At 35.0% G+C, this 13,251-nt stretch overlaps 1 protein-coding gene across 2 annotated transcripts in view; it reads left to right on the top strand.

Moving 5' to 3' along the window:
• LOC110441774 (thyrotropin-releasing hormone receptor-like) overlaps positions 1 to 11,518 on the top strand; it is a 36,163-nt gene extending 24,645 nt beyond the window's left edge. For both annotated transcript variants that reach the window (XM_021485024.1, XM_021485022.1), the window contains exon 2: positions 8,990 to 11,518. In XM_021485024.1, the coding sequence (XP_021340699.1) occupies positions 9,063 to 10,361 (1,299 nt within the window). In that variant the 5' untranslated portion in view covers positions 8,990 to 9,062 and the 3' untranslated portion in view covers positions 10,362 to 11,518. The remainder of the gene's footprint in view (positions 1 to 8,989) is intronic.
• Positions 11,519 to 13,251: the final 1,733 nt, after the last annotated feature.

The following is a 13,251-nucleotide window of genomic DNA, read 5'->3' as shown; positions in this document are numbered from 1 at the left end:
ATATAATGCCGCGGTTTATAAACATGAACACAAGGCACACAAAGGTGATTACAGATTTAGAATTTGACAATAGATACAGTATGACAATAGATACTGTATGACAATAGATACAGTATGACAGTAGATACAGTATGACAATAGATACAGTATGACTATAGATACAGCATGACAATAGATACAGTATGACACTAGATACAGTAGACAATAGATACAGTATGACAATAGATACAGTTTGACACTAGATACAGTATGACAATAGATAGAGTATGACAATAGATACAGTATGACGATATATATTGTATGACAATAGATACAGTATGACTATAGATACAGTATGACAATAGATATAGTAGACAATAGATACAGTATGACAACAGATACAGTATGACAATAAATACAGTATGCCGACATGAATTCCACTGCACCATACAGCTGTTGCGTCTTTCCAGGACGCTTTGATGATGCTAGGGGCCATAAATAGGGGGAAATCGATTCGGTCTAAACTACTTTAAAAAAAAGAAAGGGTGGTAAGCAAATATCCTTAATTATATGCATTTCAAAGATTAGAGGAGACATAGTTCATTTCAAAATACTACGTATAGTAATTATATAAGGGATAGTGCCACTACTCAAAACATTCTGTATAAATATTGGCATTTTTTATCAGAGAGTTCTCATTAGTTGTCACTCTCTGTGCCCGTCTGATCCAAATAATGACTACGTTGTTGTATGATTGATGTAATAAAAAATAACCGTATTCAATTTATCAGTGTTAACATCTGTTTCGCTTCGTGTCATTACCCGGTGTACGTGCTCATCCTGAATTCGAAACAGTTCCGTCTCTATAGGTAAGTGTGAAACTGGCCTCATGAGATGCTCGGTATTGCATTAGCATAAGTCAAGGGACCAGATTCAATATATAATGAGACTGAATTTATTAAACTCCAGAACATGTAACAAAACAACTTGCAAAATCCTTCAATTTCCGTTTTTACTTTTATCTTTACCTATAGCAAGACTATAATTGACGGCTTACTCGTACTCAACTGTATCATACCTGTGATGACTTCAATAGAAATGACTGTAAACAATCTCTTTCTTTTTACTCTCGCTGATTCTTCCATATTTTCACAATTTGTATGGTTTCAACTATGAATATCATTAAATTTCTCTTGTATGTTTTCACGGTTGTTCTTCTTTTCATCGATTTGAGTTCAAGCTACGGTTTTGTTCTGGTCGAGTGTGGTGTGGCTCTTTCCTCAATTCCGTCGTGCAACAACACCCATTTTACGCAGTTTTTCCAGACGACGCTTTAATCGTAGATAACACAACCAAGTTTGAAGATTATCCCATGTGCTTGTTATTTTTTTTATCTGCTTATTCACTCATGTGAACAATATTTATCAATGAATAGCCTGGGGTTTTCGGCCAGCCGAAGGAATTAGCATATCAATGCAGTATAAGTTTTTTTGGGGGGATTCATTTCGTGATACATAATTGTTTAATGTTAAAAACTAGATAAAATGGCAGATTGCTTTAGGTTTTTGACAAATTCCTGTCAGCACCGTCGCTATTACGTCTTTGCTTATGCAGCTAATTGAGCAATACGAATACAACGAATCTTTGTTCGGATCCTGAGCCCAAAGTTATGTGATGTTTCATTGACCCTGTTATCTTAGGAATATATCTTTTGATGTCTAAGGTAGAACATAAGCTCGCAAATAGAGATGAGCATGTCACAAGATATTTCATTTGCAAGAAACACACTGGAGCATAATGACGAATATTTGGTAATCTCAGCTTGTTTTAGCTCAGCAAGTGCACGTCGTTGTAATAACGGCTGAACGTCCATCTAACATTTCAATCCATCTCTTTTCCAGTTGGTGATTTATTATTGTCATTTGGTCATTGATCATACGACCTTTTGTCTTTGAAACGCTTTAAGCAGTCATGTTTTGATTGGTTCTTATTATCTGTGCTGCTGTGGAATAATGTTTTGTGCTAATGAAGTCGTCAAATTATTTAAGCAAAAATTGAATAGATTTGTCTACGATTTCTGTCATTAGTTTATAATGATAACTACGATGATATACTGTAAGAATACGTATTTAAGTGAACTCAAAGTTTAGCATGTTCTTGAAATGTAACAGATTTGTACATTGAAAAATTAGCCACTGAAAATATATCCAATAGAAAACTCTATTCAGGAACTGCAATTAGAGCAGTCATAATTTAGCGCAATTTTTAAGCCTAAAAATGGGTAAAATTGGAAAACTGCTAAAACATGTTCGCTTACAGCATATGTCTCAGCACATATGCGTTTTCAAGGTTGACAAAATTTGAATATCGGCAGGTATAGGTTATGGTCCGACTTTTAAAAGCATTCTAAATAGATACAGTAAATATATTTATTCTGAATTTCACAAACATTTGGTTAATTGAAGTAATGTTATGGGTATCATACAAGTCTAGTTACTAACGATTTGCCAGGGAACAGGGATAGACCTCACATGAAGGTGCGAGCTCATCATTCACACATTCAAGCAATAATGCCCACTAAGTAAGGTGATTATATATAGCAGTGACCCTAACCATCTTCTTTATGTAACAACTCCCGTAGCTGTGCACACCGCCACACGTGTCATATATAGAAAAGGCCAGTAGTCACCCAGTTTTGACACAGTCTGTATAGATTTTGTAAGCTGGTGGATAAGGTGGGGTTATGGACAACAATGTGGCAATATTCTCCATCATGATTTGCAACGGTACGTAACTTAGTTTGTAATTCACGTGACTTCCTCTCATAAGTATATACATATCATTGAATTTTTATTTGGTTTCTTACCATTTGCCTATTACAAAGTTTTTAGATCGTACAAATTATTTGCATGCTTCATTAACTCTACTGGGGGGAAGCTTGAACAATTTCGATTACTGATACATAAAATTAAATATCAATTAAGGTTCCATTACCTTTTAAGCGGTTTTGTTTCATTTCTGTTTCATCATTACTGAATGCATTATCAGTGATGCATCCGTTTTATTATTAATTTAGCTTTCCTCGATCAACAGATATGACAATAATGAGGGTGTGCTATGTTGTTTTTATAATTTAACACACACGATCAAAAGACTTATGCATTACTTTTGCATAAATAAGTTAGCGACATATTATATTTAATAACAGTTGACCTTTTATAGTTTCTCTTTTACAAAATGTATGGAACGTGTATTGAAATTTACAACAGTCCGACAATATTGGTAATTGCATGTACGCAATCAAAATGTATAACAAAAGTCAGTATTTAAAACCCATGTTCCTGTTCTGTTCAGGCATACCAGTGTTCCATGAACTTTACAAGTTACAGTCGATATGTTACTCAAGAGATTATCTAAGCATCAGAATTCGTTGGATTGATACTTGTTTTTGACCAATGAAGTACTTAACAAAGGCTTCCACCCTGGAAGACTCTATCTACAATAAGGAACCTTTACGGTATTTTTTGAAAATTTAAATGCTGATAATAAAAAATATATAATTATTTCATTTAGCCATTGGTCGTTGTGTCATTGATTACCTTCTTCCGGAATACCCTTTTTTCTCTATTTTATTTTCATCAAGGTTTCATGATATATAACATTTTGATTTAATGTCTCCTTAGCAAATGTCCGTCTTTTTTGTGTAGGCCTGCGTTCTAAGTGTGGTGAACATGTTGTTAATATTACCTATTAAATCATGCTTTTACAACCCTAACGCAAAATACTGACAATTAAACATTATTATTATAGTTTCTATTAAATTGATGTCATTGCGCATCATATCACCGACGTGTCTATGAGCATATAAACAACGCGGGACCAAGTTAACAAAACATGCTTCAGAACTGTATATCGAATTGCTTTCTTATTGTTGGGTAACATAGGACGCCATGCCGCATTCTTGGTTAATGTGTATTGATTTTTAATGTATATCACAAGCCTTTAAATTTGATGCGTATGTCGTTTTGTTGTTAGGGCGCGACATGCTTTCTCTCTGTCCCTTTTCGACGAATGAAAGCTGTATGAACCTTCCCTGGAAAGATAATCTAATCAGCGAATTTCTGTTACGTGAAGGCTATCTGTTACACTCTACCGGAGAATGGTCTCAAATCATGCAAGTAGGCGGTTGTGTAAGATGAAAATAGCATACAATTGTACAAGCCACTTATAGGATACAAATATCTCGCGGTTTACAAATGATTGCTAGATCATAACCCTATCACAGTATTTAAGCAATAAGTAGAATTCGTTTCTGCTTTATTATCAATGTATTTGTAACGGTGTATATCAGTCGGAATATACAAATCTGTTTGGACAGATCTCTATCAATGAACTGAAGCCGTTGCCAGGGTAGGGTCACAGAAAAGAATTCTTTGTAAAGACATGTTTTTTTTGTCACAGTAAACAAGTCGTTGGCAAGATACATATAAGTCTCAATATACAAGTCACAAGAAATCTAAGGGTTATGGTAATTCAAGGTCACAGTAGACAAGTCGTTGTTATGGTAAATCTATGTCACAGTATACGAGTCGTTGTTAGGGTTAATCTGAGTAACCTTATACAATGTGTTATTAGGGCACATTTTTGGTACAAAATACCAATCGATATTCGGGCAGAATTAGTGGCAGTTTACAAGTTTGTTTCGGTATTGAGTTCATCTGAGAAGTCGATTTTTTGTCTCAGGATTAAAATCATTTGAAGGGCTGATAAAGGTACTAATATGAAAAAGTCTTTAGTGATGTTAGGTATATTTAAAAACAAACAAGTGTTTGAATTCAAAAAAAGAACTACAGGGGCATAACTTTTATCGCCTAAAGCAACATGCAGTTCTGGTACGTATGTCCAATTTTAGCGTTTGTAATGTCAAATGTACGTGTGTTTTACAGTAGAAAGGTCGGCTAAGGTGGGTAATTATACAGCGGGGTTGACTTGACCAGATAGTGGTCTTAATATTTCGCATATGTATCACTGTTAACATAATATCTAAAAAAAAATACTGCACATTTAAACCCTTTATGATACTTTATACGTGATAACCAAGTAATCGTGTACTATTAAGGGAAACACACGTGTTTAGTCATTGTTCTATGGAGTAGGCAGTAACTTGTGTTTAGTCCGTACACATATATTTGATACTGTTGATTGCTGCAAGTACGTGAAAATATATTTGTTAGTGTGTAATTTTTAAATATAATATTTACTCTATGCTTCATGGTTGTTTGATCATACATATAACAAAGTCACAAATTGCTATTTGTAAACGGTACAAATAGGTCTTGAGCTCACTTAAATTGCGCAGCCAACCATAAAAATGTTTAGAAAGTTAGTCAAGCCAGAACTCGTGAATCTAGTGAACTCCTAAAATACAATTAAATAGCCTAGGTTTAATTATTTCCTTTATTGCTGGGACATTGATATTTTACTTTTTACTTAAGCACTTAAACATATATATCTGCATTTAATAGGGATTGATAACAATTCTTTCGAGAACGCGTTGGTGCTGTAGTATGGTTTGACTTGAGTTGTGACAGATTTCTACGAGAAATAAAGTGATTGTTCTTGAAATAATTAATTAGATAATTATAAAATAATATGAAGTGACACTGTAATGGATTTTGTCAATGTGAGGTGACGCTACGGTATAATTGAACCATGTGAGGTAACACTGTGGTATATGGTATCAATGTGATATGACGGTGTGGTATATTTGTCAATGTGAGGTGACGCTGTGGTATTTTTCGCAATATGAGATGACGCAGTGATATATTTTGCAAAATGAGGTGACGCTGTGGTATATTTTGGCATAATGAGGTAACGCTGTGCTATATTTCTATATGAAGTGACGCTGTGGTGTATTTGGTCAATGTGATGTGATGGGATAATTTATTTTGTCAATGTGATGTGATGGGGTTGTATATTTTATCAATGTGAGTTGGCGGTGTGTTATATTTGGTCAGTATGAAGTGACGATGTGGTACATTTAATCATGGTGAGTTGACGATGTGGTATATTTTGTCAATGTGAGGTTACGGTGTGGTATATTTTGTCAATGTGGGGCTACGCTTGGGAATAATTTGTCTGTATAATGTTACGGTATGGTATATTGTGTCCAGGAGTGTTGACGATTTTTGTATATTATGCCATTGTATTTTGACGCAACAACCATTAGTTATAGATATTTTAAATATTCATTTTCTAAAGAGGGGATTATTGCTTGCACACAGGACACAGGATATCGACCTAACATATACAACATTTACTGCCTATAAACCTATTTCCTGTTTATGACCTGCAATAAATATATGACAAAGCTGCTGCACAGACATCAGTTTCTCACAATAGATAAAACAGTTCAGTGATAGAGATAATTTGCCTAATGTTACTTCAACGATTGACTGAATATATTGAGCTCTATAAAGTAATGAAAGTTTCGTCAACATTTACGATAAAAGGTCTGGTGTGACTTTATTTCACCGAACTAAATTACATAGATATAAATAGATAAGCTAATACTATCTGTCTTATGATGTTAATTAACTTATCTGTTGGTGATATGCGTTAGTCTCCTGAACTGTTTGATATTTTAACGTAAAGACACAATATAAATGGTAAGAACTATCCACTTTTTGACAAACGCGTGTCCAAAAACTTTTAGTTTTGTTAAGCATGTAAATTGACGCGCCAATGCGTATACACTAGGACATAGTGTGAGCACTAAATGAATCAGAAAAGAATGGTACCAAGACCGCATGAAAAGGAGCAAATTCACTTGACCCCTAACTTACTTAAAGCACTGGGGTTCGTTACAATTGTCTATAAACATAACCTACTGATATGCATGTTTATGTGTGCTGTGACCCATTGGGAAACATTTCAAATTTCTATTTGTTATATGTCTATACTATCAACATGGACGAAAATGTTAGTGCATAAAAACGAAAGTATTTAAGCATTGACGCCATCTTCAAATGACATCATGCTTGACAGTAGAGTTGTGCACCGTTTTAAATTGGCTACTCAATACAAATGCTATTGTTTTTTGCTGTGATTCTGCAAATGTTTGCCAATAGGACTGTTATCAATAAATTGATTAATTCTTTATTTGTTTTGCGAGGATAACGAACAGCCGAAGGGCTACGAATCTCTGCTCTCAAATTGTCTTAAAATTATACAGATATATCATAAATTGTTACAAGCTATGGCAGTTGATCACTTTTGACATCTGTCATAGTGTGAAAAATATAAGCTTAAGTTGATAGAATTCAAATCCCACCCACAGAACAGTTATAATATCTATTTTAGTTTTTCTCATTAATAATATTAAACTGTATTTATTGAGGATAAAATACATGTTTAGCCAAAGGCTAATCTTCCACGTGGTCCTCTTGTTAGTAAAATACATGTGTTAGATAAAATAACATATTTACGCAATCGATTTTTTTAAAAAAACATGGTAATCTTGCTACTAAAATACATGTGCTTGATAAAAGTTACATATAGTGATGCAATCGACATGTAATACAATTATACAACATTACAATATAATACTATGTCTTATATACTATGCAATTTACTTGACCTATTAACATTCAGCAAAAGCATTTACCTAGGAGAAATGTGAAACAAAACAGGTGAGTTGTCAATAACATTCCCGCTGGTATACACTCATACATTATACATAGAACTTCATAGAGCATGGTGCTGTCTGGTTGTATTAATCTGTCTGCCACATTCCAGAGACTTAATCGGAGAGAGGCAATACACTTAGTTAATGTCATGTATGTGTAGCTGTAAACTGATGGACATTACGTTCGTCTCATTGACTGTGCAAAAGTTGTAAATGTACTTTAAGATACCAGAGAGAGCCAAATAAATCCGATCAAATTGGAAATGCACACGTCTTCGAAACAATTAATTTAATGAAACCGTCATAAGCAGCATGATGTATATCTGATTTTCCGATAAGCGTTAACATTTTTTTGGCGCGTAAAACAAATATATTATAGCTTTGTAATGCTAGAGAATAGAGCTAGCGAGACAATGTTAATGAAACTCGAGATACATTCTATACGCATTTGAAAGAGTGCTTCGGTTTTTTTACCCAGACGTAGTACTGTGAAAGTGGAATTTTTGCGTGTTAAGGGATTTTCGCGGATTTTGCATTTATGAAAATCATCATGAAACTATGCAAAGCTTAAAACATGGTGAAACGTACTGTTGTATTTACTTTCTCCTTCTCATTTCAATACATAACACACGTCGTAAAAGCTAACTTGTGTTGTTGGTATTTTCATTTTGGCGCACTAGGCACGTCATAATGGCATAGCACTGTAAGAATAATAAAAATATCGCATTTCCCCTGTGCATAGCACACGTCAAAACGGCTAAGAACTGTTGATGTACTGACATAAACGCATTCATTTCTCTTACATAACAAACGTCATGACGGCACAGAACTTCCTGCGTAATTTCATAAGCGCATTCTTATTTCTGCGGCGCCATGCACGTCATCAGATTCACGGATTGTTAATTTTGCGGGTGTCTTCCATGTAACTCAATTCGTTTTTGAGTTTGCAAGCTAAACTATTATAACTATGTCTATTCATACGTTTAGTATATGTATAGTACGAGTATTGACAACTTGAAAACATATTCACCAAAAATATTTTAACAGTAAAACAGTGTACATTTCTAAGAGCGTGCAACGAAGTATGGACTACAGAAAAACTATTTATCGCCTAACGTTATGTGTTTGATAACAATCAGCATATGTTCATTAATCATTTTCGTTCATGATAAAAGGATACATTCAAAAGTAGTTTATTAATCATTCATATAGCTATAGAGAAATTTGACAGATTTTAATAACTAACTATCGATTGTATTTGTATAATCAGTGACAAAATTGCATGTTTAAACCCAATCTTGATTTTTGTCCTTTGTATTACAGGTGATATGTTGCTATACCGACCATCTCCCCGTGTAACGATGTGTAGTGTTCACTGATTCACATAACTACGAGGATGCAGGATCTATCATACAACGCCACCGTGTCGAACGGATCTCTGGATACAAATTACGATGTGCAAGACGAGGAGGAAAACGAAGCGCTTCAAACGCTTGTCATTTACGCAAACAGGTACTTACTACCTATTATAATAGTTACTGGATTTCTGGGCAACACCATATCCTTTTTTGTCTTTGTCTGTTCTCGCCTCAAGCGTATATCCACATCGGTTTACCTAGCCGCACTGTCCATCTCAGACACTGGTTTCTTGTTTTGTGTGGGATTCGGCTGGCTTGATGCAATGGGAATACATTTCTTTCACACCGATGGAATATGTCAGATCGTTGTCTATATGACGTTTGTGTTTAGCTTTACATCTGTTTGGTACGTAAACGCATTCACGATCGAGATGTATGTTGCCGTGTTTCACTCCTCAAAAGGGGACAAAGTGTGTAAACCTAGATTTGCCCGACGGGCGGTGCTTGTCCTGACGGCTTTTGCAGCTCTGTTATACATGTTTGCCTTCTGGACTGCCAAGGTAACCACCAGCGGGACGGAACAGAAATGCATGTCTACATCTAGTGACAGTGACACTATGATGGTCCTCTCTATACTCGATACATTCCTAACGCTTCTACTGCCTTTCTCTATGATTATCTTTATGACAACGCGCCTATTAATAGACATCTCTAGGTTGTACAAGAAACCATCGGAGTATAGAACCGGTTCCAACAATAATAGTGTTAGTGACTCTCAAGGCGACAGCAACGAATCGAACACTGGTCATGACCGCATGGCAAAGCAAGCTCTGAAAGCCCAAGCAAAGCTCAAGCGCATGTTGGTAGTGGTTATTATAGTATTTGTGGTACTCAATCTACCAAGTCATGCCATACGTGTACAGTTCTTCTTTCGGAGCATCACGGAGTCACATTACAGTGTGTCGCGGACGGAAGTTTACTGGCAGCACATAGTACAAATATTATATTACATCAATTTTGCAGTCAACTTCGTGTTATACAGCGCATGCGCTAAAAGTTTCAGACATGCACTGTTAAGACTACCTCTGGCAAGCTGTGTCGGTGATTGTTCCTGTGTCAGAAATCCATTTAATACGCTTCTTAACAAAAAAATCCGAAAAAGCAAGTTGTCTGATATCAAATACCGGGCGGATCGGCATGAAGATAACATAAACTCCCGTCTGGTAGAAATCCATCTGTCGGAAATCCAAATTTCTCAACTGCCGTCCCTTGATAGTGAGTATGTATGTCAGTCCCCACCCTGTCTACTCATTCGTGAGCAGGCCATCCAGGAGTAGGCGCTTGAAGTTACTCACATAAACTGTATTGCCCGTGTGAATAAGGTATATTTGATGTGATTTGACCTGTCTTGGATTTATTATATGATTGTTGCACCTACTTTGCTAATATCAGACAACTATTTTTATCTTGTGATCGAAACTTGATTGACAGTTGAAGAAGTATTGAGAATAATATACAGGAATTCCATTCAACGTGTGTGACATGAAAGCGATGAGCGATGATTTAATTATTACGACAATATACATTTATAATTAGGTGGTTCAACAGGTCAACTTCACAGTGTTGTGTTGTATAAAGTGTTTGTGTTTATCATGTTAAAATCAAAGGTCTGAGAGTCGTTGACTATTTCTGTGATCGATATTAAATTGTACATACATGTAAAAGTAGTTTAATATGTTGGTTCCATAATGTATATATTAGTGATTAACTTTGTTTTATGGTATAAAATCTAAATTGTTAAAATCTCAAAGGTTTATTGAAAGAGGGTCGGGATTACAAGTGTTGAATATGAATTTCCAACCGTAAGGATTTATATCCAAATCAACAATACGAACCACAGTTGATTCTTTCAGAACTTTATCGAACAATAAAAAAATGTGAATGCATTGACCCATTCCTTATACAAAGTTGCTCAAAAAAAAAAACAATTTCTATGATAAGTGCTTTAAATAATTAGCACAGAAAATATGACATTAGCAAGGCTATCCTAGGAATACAGTTTAAAACAAACACATGAACAGAATATGATCCATACTAACAGAAACAACGTGCACGCCTTCTTCCCCAGCGACGAATAATAGGTACGAAGTCGTTCGCCCTTTATCACTTGGGAACAGTGATTAGAAACCTGAGCACGACAGATCACATGAGGAATTGCAGTCCGGCAGCTATAGGCCGCTATTGGCAGCCGAGTAGAGCAATCTTCTGTCTGTACCGAATTGCTTTCCTAGAGTAACATGTGGTGTTTGTCCATATCAAATGTGTTCTATTCAGCACTGCTTTATTGCTGCACACAGTGCCTTGATATTGTCTTTGTCATTAAATATTTAACCCAATAAACAAAGCATCGAATTGTGTTAATTAAATCAATAAAATTTATATTGATGGACGAAGACATTTTGATATATATACGTGTCACTTTATAAAAACATGACAATTCATACATGTTATGACACATACTCTTTTGATAATTTAACTTATTTACATTCGTTACGCATATGCACTAAATGAAAAGCGATCGTAATAAAATGAAAATTAACATGACGTTTAGTTAAAGTGCCATTTAACCTGTCAATGTGACGTCTTAATTCAGCTCCTTAACGCATTTCAAGGATTTCACAACAGTTTCTAACTTGACAACAGTGAATAAAGACAATTATAAAACATAACAAGCATTTTACACAAACGTTCTGATGTACAGTACGAATACATAATAATGTAATGTAATGCACACATTATAATACATTAAAAAGAATGACGAAAAGATAGTATCAATATTAAACGTTATCTGCTTTAAATAAATGTTCCAAATTAGTAATGTTATCAAGAGTTGTATGGTTCCTTTTATACTCCAGAAATACGAGGTAATACCAGCTGATTCTCAAGAAAGTTTAAATACATAGAGCAAAGTATTAGCGATTATGAGATATATATCCAATCTAGCTGTTTTGGCGAGTCAAGTTTATACGAAAATAAACACATAAGTATGAAACTAAACAGTTCCAATCAAGACGAGTTGAATATATGCTTTCTCCAATAAAACATACAAAAGAAACGAGGTTTTCTCATTTTCTTATAGAACGTATGATTTGAATTCACTGATTTGAAAAGAATTCCCCGTAAAATGACGTCACAAAGTAATGTATTAATGTATTGTATTCGCTGTAGGATCATTTAACAAGGTGAACATACAGATGTAATTTCAAACGGTCAATGAATGGTGAAACATGAAACAGTTGTAATAAAGATAGCGACCACACATAACTCAGAATAAGTCATATTTACTTTCCAATCAATTTGTAATCAAGTAAGAGTGTCATTTCGAAATCCTTGAACGATAGATGCTACCCATACTCAGATGATTGCACATTTCAAATTTGGTAAAAGACACAGCAAACCAGATGAATTTTACTGCATCTCACACCGTGTTCGCCCTATTAAGACTCGTCGGTGATTCCGGGGCCAAAAACCTGGAAATCCAAATTGCCTTAACTACTGTTTAACAGAGGGGCGGGTGCGTTAACCCCTTGAATTATTGATTTAAAAAGGAGTATCGGTCAATTTCAAATTAAATTATCTGTAAAGTGTGTAGGGAATGACTTACAAAAGAGATCACGGCGGCCATCACGGTCACAGCCCACCTCGGGAACTAAATAATCCACAAGCGGAATCTACCACTTTGTATCTTGAAAGGTGAACATAACACACACAAAGGTAACGGTGTTTGCACCTTTAGAATTGGTAAAACACAGTTAGCCAAACATTCATTACACTGCATTTACAGCAATCGGCAATATAGGTCCTGAATGACATTTGAATTGCAATTTTGTGTTTTTCTGAATTATATTTTTAGCCATAATTGCTATCTAATGCACTTTTCTTCTCCGCGCTGCATTGAAAATTTGGGTTGAAAATCACTCTTCATCTGCCGTATAATGCATGCTTCAAACTTCGACGGTGTAAAAGTGTTATAATACAATTGTATGCGATAACAGAGCATTATGCATAGACAGCGTAGATGCTGTGCTATTCGTATTGGCTGTTACGTGTTTTTATAATTTAATTAACCATTGCGTTCTACACCATATACATTCCCTAAGGCTCTATACACATCTTCTGATGCTATCTTCAACTCTTTTGTAACTCATTCAATTACTAAAATTTGTT

Source organism: Mizuhopecten yessoensis, unplaced genomic scaffold (genome assembly GCF_002113885.1).
Source record: "Mizuhopecten yessoensis strain PY_sf001 unplaced genomic scaffold, ASM211388v2 scaffold716125, whole genome shotgun sequence".
NCBI lineage: Eukaryota > Metazoa > Mollusca > Bivalvia > Pectinida > Pectinidae > Mizuhopecten > Mizuhopecten yessoensis.
This window is presented reverse-complemented; position numbering and strand designations above follow the sequence as displayed.